Raw genomic sequence first — 10628 nt, 5'->3', positions numbered from 1 at the left:
TCATGGCAAGGATTCAGAGCCAACATTTTCACACTGAATTCTGTATTCAAGAGCAAAAATTTTTTAATTTACAAAATTTCATAAAGGAAGTATAAAAAAGAAACATCATTTATTTCTCAATTATCTTTCCTGAGACACTTTGCTAGAGACCTTATCCCTATATCTACTTACATTAGTAGCCTTAAAGACAGTAATACTTAAAAAATGTTTAAAAATTAGAAACAAATCTACATGTTTAACTAATAGAAGCTAAATTAAATCCACAAAAATTGTATTTTAAATGACTGTGAAACATTAAGAAATAATGAGTTAAATTACAACAATAATATTCTAGTTAAAATATTAAGAAGGAGGTTTTGTGTATACAGACTTTTAAGAAAAGATGGATGAATATATGCCAAATAGTCTCTGAGTGGTAGGATTGCAGGTGATTTTATAGTTTTCTTTATGTTCCTGTATACTTCTTATATTATCTGAATAACAAGCATGTGTTATGTTGATGATTATATAAGCAAAATTCATTTTTTTGAAAAAACAGATATGAAATCAAAATTAAAGTGGAATGGGCTGAATAACAGTATACCCATCTAGATAGTAAGATGTTATTGAGACATGAAAGGCTTAAGTTATGAATTTGGGGTCTCCAGGTACTGATTCAATAAAAGAAGTTCACTTTCATCCATTTCACATACTGGGTTCCTCTCTGTTGTTTGGAAAGGAAAAAAAAAATCACAAACATATACAAAGGAATTATTTGCTGACATAAAATGATGTTTTCTATGATGGTAGTAGGCAATTCATAACATTGTGTGTATCAAGGTCCAATTAAAAAAAACATAAGGCCGAGCATGGTGGCTCATGCCTATAATCTTAACACTCTGAAAAGCTGAGGTGGAAGAATGGCCTGAGGCCAAGAGTTCGAGACCAGCTTGGGCAATACAGAGAAACCCTATCTCTACAAAAAAATTTTAAAAATAAAATATTAGCCAGGTGTGGTGGCACGTGCCTATAGTCCCAGCTACTCAGGAGGCTGAGGTGGGAAGATATCTTGAGGGCAGGAGAGTTCAAGGCTACAGTGAGCTATAATTTGCACTACTGCACTCCAAACTGGGTTCTAAAAAAAATTAAAATTTGTATGAGGGGTTAAAAATTCAGCTTTAGTTTATCTGTTTCTAATATTTCTTAAACACACTTAAACATACTTTAATTAAAAATATTTTTAAGAAAAGTTTAAAAGCAACAACTAAAAAAGACCTTGACTTATATCTTATTTGTAGAACTCAAAAGATATAGGTCTATCAGAGGGGAAAATGGGATACTTCCATCTAAAATTAGAAGCAACATTACCTAATATTTCCAAAAAAAAAAATCTTCAGCAGATTAAGTCAGTTTCTGATACTACATATAAAATAAGCAATCCACTAGTAAAATGAACCACTTTATTTCTTAAAAAAAAAAAAAATTAAACCCTAGGCCGGGCACAGTGGCTCACGCCTGTAATCCTAGCACTTTGGGAGGCCAAGGCAGGCAGATCACGACGAAGTCAGGAGATTGAGACCATCCTGGCTAATGTGGTAAATCCCCATCTCTACTAAAAATACAAAAAATTAGCCAGGCATAGTGGCATGTGCCTGTAGTCCCAGCTACTCAGGAGACTGAGGCCGGAGAATCGCTTGAACCCAGGAGGCGGAGGCTGCAGTGAGCCGAGATTGCGCCGCTGCACTCCAGCCTGGACGACAGAGTGAGACTGCGTCAAAAAAAAAAAAAAAAATTAAACCCTAAAATTCTAATGTAATTTTGTCTATTCTAAAATAGTCAATCATGCAAATGTACTTTTATACTCAAAATGCTTGCATTATAGGTAAACGATGTTAGAACTAAACACAACCCTAGCCCAGTATCAAATGTTTTTAAATACAATAAGCAGTTCACTATATAGTATTTTAATTCACACGCAATAACAAAAGCTATCATAAAGTTATGAAAGAAAATTGTGTAACAGGTGAAACCCCCAAAACTTCACTTATTAGCCTCCACAGTAAATGAAATCACTCAAAAAAAGGTTTTACTGAAAGAAACTCGCACATGTTTCTATCACACCTGCCATTTTATATATTAATGTATTTGTCACCAAAGAAATACAAAAGAATGTCTGTATCGTTTTGCCTTTTTCTCACACTATTTTCTCCTTTATATAGTCAAAATGTTAGACTAGAAGGGGTCAATGGCCAGTTGAAAAGAGTCCCAAAATAAGTTTCAAGTCTCTCTAGTTAACAGTCATAGATCTGAAGATATTTTTATGTAGCAACTTTTAAGTTTGCACCACCAAATGGAAATGAATTGCTACTTTAAGAGACATACTGTAGCGGATTTATATTTTAATAAGTAAATTGGTTAATATACAACGCAGTGAAAAAGACATCCAGGCACCAAGACACCCAGCAATGACTAAACAAACCCTACTGCCACCACTAACCTCCCACTCCTGGTCTCCTTCACCACAGTAGCCAAAAAATACTACCCAAGAGATTCTTCTTGCTGCTGCTGTTGTTTGTGGTTGGATTAAGACCAGAAAGCAGAAACTACAGAAAGGGCTTTCCTACTCACTGTAGGTAAGGATTCCCAAACTAAGAAATGTAACCTGGATATGAATTGTTTATAGCTATACTCTATGTATCAAAATGGAGAAATTTATACTTTTCTCCCTTCTGAACAAATTTTATTTTTTTATTCCAATGCCAATATTCCTAACAATTTGGTAAAGTTTTAAAGCTTAAAACAATCCTCAAAATCCTTTACCCTTCCCATATATTTTAAATGATTTTCTACTTGATCGATAACACATCCTAAATTATATACAAACAAATTTCAGTTATACAACAGACAAAGTTTAAAGTTAGTTGCCCCTTTTGAAACAAAAAATTAAGTTACACAAAAAAACAGAATTGAAGAATTTTTTTCTTAATTATTGGTATACAAAAATTATAATAGTCAGAATCTGCACTTACTCTTCACCCCTTTCTTCCCCTTTCGTTCCTTCTTGTACTGTTCCTTCAGTTTACTTATTAGTCCCTGGTCTACATCCCAAACCTCAGCAGTTGGGGAGAGGTCATCTTTATCTACATGCAGCATATTATTAAAAGAAAAAAAATCAGCAGTTGGCAATGCAAGCTGTTGGCAGTAAACTGTTATAGCTTTACATAATCATAAAAAAATGTACTAATAGCATATACTCAAAATACTTTAAAGGTGCAGTCTCAGTTCTGGTATTCACAACTCAAACTCTAAATGCCCATGTCATAAGTTTCTAAACATTTAATATCAACAGTTAAATAGTGCTTCATTTTCATGAATCACAAATTTGAAGGTTATCATTCATCAATAGACTGACATTAGAAATCTAATGTTATAAAAATAGATCACTGCATCTTTATAAAAATGTTAATAAAAAATTATTCAGCCAGCATCATAAAAGCAAATGAATGAAATACATGCGAACTACTCGGAAAAGTGCAAGCTAGAAAGTTAAGTGCTGTTTCATTGATGAAAATATTCATGCACCTTCTGTCATACTGATTCTGCATGCATAGGATTAACTGTACTAATGGAGAGGCATTCTAGTCCAATATAATACACATAAGTTGAAAAATACAATGTCTTGAATAATCCATACAAAGCATTCAGAAAGTCCCACCTCTGCCCCCACCCACCCAAATAGTTCAACATCTCATTACCTTCTTCCATTGGTCTACAACTAAGATTAGCAAAAAAACAAAAACAAAACAAAACAAAAAAAACACAAAAAAACAAAACTCAAATTCCACTGAAGAATTTTTTGAAAATTGAATTTTTTTCAGGATAAAAGTAGTGATCAGCATGGAGAAGTGAAAACATACATTGCTGTACATCTGCTAAAGCTACATCAGCTATTTTAGCTGAATAATAAATCCATATTTAACTAAATACTTGTGCCTGAGAAAATTTACTCATAGTCAACTAGAGGAAAACAGCATTAAAAGAGGCAGCATAAAATAATTAAGTCTTTGAGACTTATTTTAAATATTGAGGATTTTTCCTTCCTTTGTGTGGTTTTAAAACAGCCATGTTATAAGGAAGTTTAACACTCTGACTTGTTAAGTTTTTGATAATTCAGTATATTCTGGCTCACAAGTTTTGTACGAGCCACCCTAGGCCTCACTGACTTAATCTATAAAGTAGACATAAAAAGCCGTTCTCTTCCTTTATAGATTGTTATACGTACCAAACTTAAGAAATTCTCATATTTGAATGGCACACAGAAATGCAAATATTTACTGTACCTTGAGTTTTTCCTGCTACAATTGTCGTAACTTTTTCCCGATGGTTAGACCACCTATGATCACAGGTGGTCAGTATGTGAAAAGCTAAATCCTAAGCTTTAAATTAATTTGCTAACTTGAATTACTTGAAACTCAGTTACTCATGACTAAAACTTACACCTAAGATTATCTGTCAAATCCACAAATTGTAATGCTGTTTGTAATACAGTTGTAAAGAGAAAATTCACTTTACTCAATTCACATGCACTCAAATCATGAAGTTTCCTGAAAACTACACTGCATCAGGAATCCTTCTGTAAACTTATTGAATATACTAAGAAAAACGGGATCTCAACAATTAATCATTTGGACTCATCTTAATGAAGTTAACAATTCTTAACTTCAACTACTTAAAGAAAGACAAATTGATACATTATGAGCAAATATTTTTTAAACCTCACAGATACCAAAAAAACTTAAGTTGTATAAAGTTTATATAGGAAATCAGATAGAAGAGAAAAATTTAATAAGAGCCAAACAGTTTTCTAAAAGACCTGTGTAGAGAGAATAAAACTGTGAACAGCTCTAATGTTGACAAAGAGAGTGGAGTGAAAATGCATAGAGAATAAAAAAAGGATAAACTTAAGGAAAAAATATTACTTGCGAGATAATCTCAAATCTAGAAAACAAAGGTAAATTTAGGCAGTGCAAAGAACAGGTTGGTGAATGCATATGTGCAAAAACAACATCCTGAAACTTGCCTGGTAAGTAACAGCTGTTTGATATTGCTTATAAGAAACAGATAAGAACAAAAGGGAAGAGGCAGCATAATCTTCTACATATTAATCCTGTTTTTAAAAAATCTAGGGGGAAAAAATACCAAGAAATGAGGTTGAATCATTTACGGTAACTTTTATGTCTAAAAGAAAACACAAATATGCATAAGAAAATTGACTCCTGACAGCTCAAACCCACAAAAACATGAAATTCTACTATGGTAATTCTGATTACCAAAGCAGAGGAATTATACACATCTATTAACTGTAGCATAAATTTGTAACTAACTTTATGCATGTACTTACACTTTATCCATTATACTTAAGTACGAACATTCAGGTGCTAATTGTATTTTGTAGTTCTATAAATCTCTACAGATCAGTTTCAAAGATAGGAGACAATAAATGAACATTCTTAAAATGCCTAGTCTCCATGAAAGAAAAGCAAAATAGAAATGCCAACTATTGTTTTTGATAATTAGAAGAACTAAAAATCACTAATATTAAACTCAGACTATCTAACATAGATGACAGTGAAAAGAGAGTTAGAAAGCTTGCCAGAAGGCAGTGGTTTCATAAGATAAAAAAAAATTCAAAGTCAGAGATAACAAAGTTAATTGTCGATTGCTAATATACAAAATAAAAACCAGATTCTCTAATGTAAGGACTACAGAGTATGTTTCATTAAGACAAGACTCACATTTTAAAAAAATCAGGGCTCTTTTACTCAATAATTCAAATTTGGGCCGGGCATGGTGGCTCACATCTGTAATCCCAGAACTTTGGGAGGCCGTGGCAGGTGGATCACCTGAGGTCAGGAGTTCAAGGCCAGCTTGGCCAACATGGTGAAACCCTGTCTCTATTAAAAATAGAAAAACTGGCCGGGCATGGTGGCACACGCCTGTAATCCCAGCTACTCTGGAGGCTGAGGCAGGAGAATCACTTGAATCCGGGAGGCGGAGGTTGCAGTGAGCCGAGATCGTTACATTGTACTCCAGTCTGGGTAACAGAGTGAGACACTGTCTCAAAAAGAAAAAAAAAATCTGAAAGCTACCACTTTCCTATTTATAAATATATTCAAATTTTTAGAAAATGAATTCCATAAATATAAAGAGTGTTTGCATATTCATCATCTTTGCTTTGGAAAAAATGACTATGACATCTTGTTGAGTAGAGATGAAGAACTTTGGAAACACTGCATAAATCACTTGACAGTTTTCATTTCTCACAGAAAAAAACTATTTGAACCATCTTGTACTTAAATGAGTTATTTTCCTTCATCAAGAACTTAAAATGTTTTAAAGATAATATTTCCGTCTTGTCTGGAAGTAAGAGACCTTTCCGATTATTTCCACTTACATAGGAGACACCGGCACTATCAAATAATGATAGTAAAAAGCAAAGTATTGAGAGTTGTCTTAAAACTCTGCTCTACAATCAAAAGTCTTCAGACAGAAGGACCAATCAGTTGTACATAATATGGGAACTATTATCAAAGAAATAATGCCATTCCATACCAATTACATTCCTGAATTTTTTACCCTTTTGACTAAATTTCTAGCAACTCTAGGCTAAGGAAACAGGAATAAGTATGTGTCAAGATTTAGCTAAAAAGATACTCGATAAATATTTTGATCATTTTCTTTTTAATGAAAATAATCTAAATGTGCATCATAGGGCTCTGGTTAAATAAAATCATGGCACATTATTGACAGAATGTTATCCAGCTACTAAAAATGATGCTGATTGGGCATGGTGGCTCATGCCTGTAATCCCAGTAGTTTGGGAGGCCAAGGCAGGCAGACTGCTTGAGTCCAGGAGTTCAAGACTAGCCTGAGCAACATGGCCAAACTCAGTCTCTACCAAATAAAAAAAAAAAAAGGCAAAAATTAGCCAGGTGTGGTCACACGCCTGTGGTCTCAATTATTCAGGAGGCTGAGGTGGGAGACCCCTTGAGCCTGGGAGGTGAAGGTCACAGTGAGCCAAGATTGCACCATGGCACCCCAGCCTGGGCAACAAAGCAAGATCCTATTTAAAAAAGGGGGGGGGGGATGCAGAAGAACCATGTATTAAGTGAAAAGTGTGCATTACAAATCAACATAGAGAAAACTCCTTATTTTACTAAATAAGTAGATACATATACACATACTTATAAAAAAATTCATCTTCGCATGTATTTGTAGGTTCTAAGTTTTCTAAAACACACTTGTATTACAAAATAATTATATATTTATATAATTACAAAACAATCAGGAAAAAAGCAATACTTTTGAAATCACTGGAAAAAGGTATTTCCAACACTGAATGTCTGCACAGAGAAGCTGAAAGAAAAGTTAAATATTTTTACTGTTTCTCCTGAGCAATGCTGATTTTGAAGAAAGGTACTCTTCTAAAACACAATCATTTTCAAATAGTAAGTACAAAACTGTAGTCTAGAAGGTAATTGTGGAGTTTTCTCATGTTTGAATTAATGTGTCTCTTCTATTTCCATTTAGAAGAAGAAAGAAGTGAAGGTCTGAAAATAATGCTTAAGAACTATAATAAGAAAACTGGTGGCAAAATTCAAATCTTTTAAGTACCTGATTCATTTTTTTATATCAAGATAGTTAATAAATGTACTATGTATTAGGTTTTTTCTCTCTTGCTATTAGCAATATTTGGTTTAAACACATAAATAAGGCATCTTTTAAAAGCCAAGTGTTTGCTATCAAAGTAGTTAAAAAAAAAAATCTAGTGATTATTCCTCTTGCTTGTAATTAAGCAAAACTTTGATGCATTAAATAACCTTCTCCAGGTTAGGCGCCTGGGAGGCCACCCTGGGAGGCCAAGGCCGGTGGATCGCGAGGTCAAGAGATCGAGACCATCCTGGCCAACATGGTAAAATCTCGCCTCTACTAAAAATACAAAAATTAGCTTGGTGTGGCGGTGCACACCTGTAGTCCCAGCTACTCGGAAGGCCAAGGTAGGAGAATCACTTGAACCTGGGAGGCGAAGTTGCGGTGAGCCAAGATTGCACCACTGCACTGCAGCCTGGCAACAGAGCGAGACTCCATTTCAAAAAAAATAATAATAATGATAAAATAAATAAATAATAACCTTCTCCAATAAAGCTCAGTAAACACACTTTGTTCTACCTACAACACGCCGATATTAAATGAGGAATGCATGAACATATTTACTAGGAAAAACATTAAGGACGTCAGCTATTCATTTAAAATATTTTTTACACGTATTTTACCTCCTAATGGGGTTTTTAACCATGTACAGATAGAGAATGGTTTTCTCTTAGTTATGGCTGAATCGTTATTAGCACAATGTACCACTTCCAAAGTTTAGGCCCTAACATTTTGCACACTGAATATTATAGGTAATAAAGTGTAGTATCTTCATTAAATTGTGCTCAATATGGAGCTGTAACTCAGGATGAGTAGCTTTATTCTTTCTTAGTAATTAGTCAGATAACACTATATGGACATACTGAGTGTTAAATCTTCCTAAATCTAGAATATCAAATTAAACAATGGGAATGTTCAAAACTGAATACATACATTTTTAAAAATCTACTAAAGGGAAAGAAATTGGATTTCCAAATCAATTAAATGTTTCAACTTTAAATCCAGACAAATTCTAAAAGTCAAAATCCACCAAAAGCCATATATATCATACAGTTTAGTCACCAAATTTAAATAAATTGGTACAAAATACGTTGCTATTATTCAATATCACTTCCCCTTGCTCTCAGTTTAACTGCCACCATACCCTGATACACACATTCCACATAAAATATTTAAGAATAACCCATCATTAAGGGCTAGATTTCCTCCCACCCCCTATTTCTTTATGATCTTACCCCATTCTGTGCCATCCCCCGAACTCCGTGCCTCTCCAGCTCCTTCACCATCTTCAGCAGTCACTAAAAAATCAAATTCTTTCAGTGCTTCCTCAGTATCAGGATCGTCAGTTAGGTCAGCAGCTAAACCTTCATTACCTATCTGTAAATAGAATATAAACCAAGAATTACTTTTATCCTAAATGGAAAAGGGATGCTTTAATATCGTCACATAACTACATTTACACACCCATTTTAAAATTACTTGGATCCAAAATTTTAGATTTCCCATGTAATTCACAAATCCCAAATTATACTTTAGATAACTGGTTCAACAGTGCTGTGCCAAGACTGATCTAAGTAACGTGGCACTAAAAATGGTTTAAGTGCTAATCATCAAGAACAGTTAACTTCTTAAATTACAGTACATTCACAGTTAGTCTTCCATTAAAGAACCAGTCACTTATTTGCATTCTGATATATTATGTTGAATTGACCTCATAAATGGGAAACTGCATGCTTAGTCCTTCACTTATAGAGATATGGCATAGTAACTAATTTAAGTTCATAGCTGTGATAATTATAATAGTGCTTTACCTTTCAGAACAAAAAAAAAACAAAAAGGATCAAAATCCCTATTCACTCAAATAGACGTTATGCATATAGAATGTGTCAAAAAAAACCTGAAAACTAATTTTGTAGACCAGAAACTTTTGTGGAACATTGTCATTTTTTTCTTACATTACTGTAAAATCTCAAATACCAACAATTAAACCTACCCACCTGTTGAAATACTGTACACTACTCTGGTAATTCACGAATGGATGATCAACTTGACTTTGGCTTCTATAGCTAGCCCCTCAAATCACTAAAATAGATAAACCTGTTTCTTAGGTTATGAGCAAAAGTGAATTTTTATTATTCCTTACTAAAAAACAAGACTGTTGAAACTTATTTATAATTCATAGATTACTCCCTCACCCAGGGTGGAAGTATTCCTATTGCAACTTCAGTTAATTTATCACTGGTGTGCTGTACATGAAGAGAGAGACTTCAGCAGCGATTCTCAATTGTGGCAGAAGTAGAAAGGGCATCACTTTAAAAAGGTTTCAAAATCAATGAACTAGTCCTATAAATACAGACCTTTTCTTGCCCATTTAGTGAATAATACAGCAAACAATTCCTAATCTATGTGTGTAACGCAAAAAGAGCTGACCACATAAAACTTTTAAACGATATGTAAAATAAAGATGATCAATCACTCCCAATGTAACTTAAGACATCTAAAAAATTCCTATTCCATGAGCAAAAACTGGAAGCATTCCCTTTGAAAACTGGCATAAGACAGGGATGCCCTCTCTCACCACTCCTATTCAACATAGTGTTGGAAGTTCTGGCCAGGGCAATCAGCCAGGAGAAAGAAATAAAGGGTATTCAATTAGGAAAAAAGAGGAAGTCAAATTGTCCCTGTTTGCAGATGACATGATTGTATATCTAGAAAATCCCATTGTCTCAGCCCAAAATCTCCTTAAGCTGATAAGCAACTTCAGCAAAGTCTCAGGATACAAAATTAATGTGCAAAAATCACAAGCATTCCTATACACAAATAACAGACAAACAGAGAGCCAAATCATGAGTGACTCCCATTCACAATTGCTTCAAAGAGAATAAAATACCTAGGAATCCAACTTACAAGGGATGTGAAGGACCTCTTCAAGGAGAACT

At 33.9% G+C, this 10628-nt stretch overlaps 1 protein-coding gene across 5 annotated transcripts in view; it reads right to left on the bottom strand.

Annotated features, from left to right (window-relative positions):
* STRN3 (striatin 3) overlaps window positions 1-10628 on the bottom strand; it is a 131024-nt gene that overhangs the window by 36354 nt on the left and 84042 nt on the right. For 3 of the 5 annotated variants that reach the window (XR_001889926.1, XM_017895875.1, XM_017895877.1), the window contains exons 7-8: window positions 8925-9066; window positions 3009-3119 (exon numbers count right to left, since the gene is read on the bottom strand). Coding sequence is in view for 4 of the 5 variants with exons in the window: in XM_017895875.1 (XP_017751364.1) it covers window positions 3009-3119; window positions 8925-9066 (253 nt within the window). In the remaining variant the exon portion in view is untranslated. The remainder of the gene's footprint in view (window positions 1-3008; window positions 3120-8924; window positions 9067-10628) is intronic. The other 2 variants (XM_017895876.1, XM_017895878.1) reach the window with 1 other exon arrangement.

Source organism: Rhinopithecus bieti, unplaced genomic scaffold, assembly GCF_001698545.2.
Source record: "Rhinopithecus bieti isolate Rb0 unplaced genomic scaffold, ASM169854v2 scaffold_21703, whole genome shotgun sequence".
NCBI lineage: Eukaryota > Metazoa > Chordata > Mammalia > Primates > Cercopithecidae > Rhinopithecus > Rhinopithecus bieti.
This window is presented reverse-complemented; position numbering and strand designations above follow the sequence as displayed.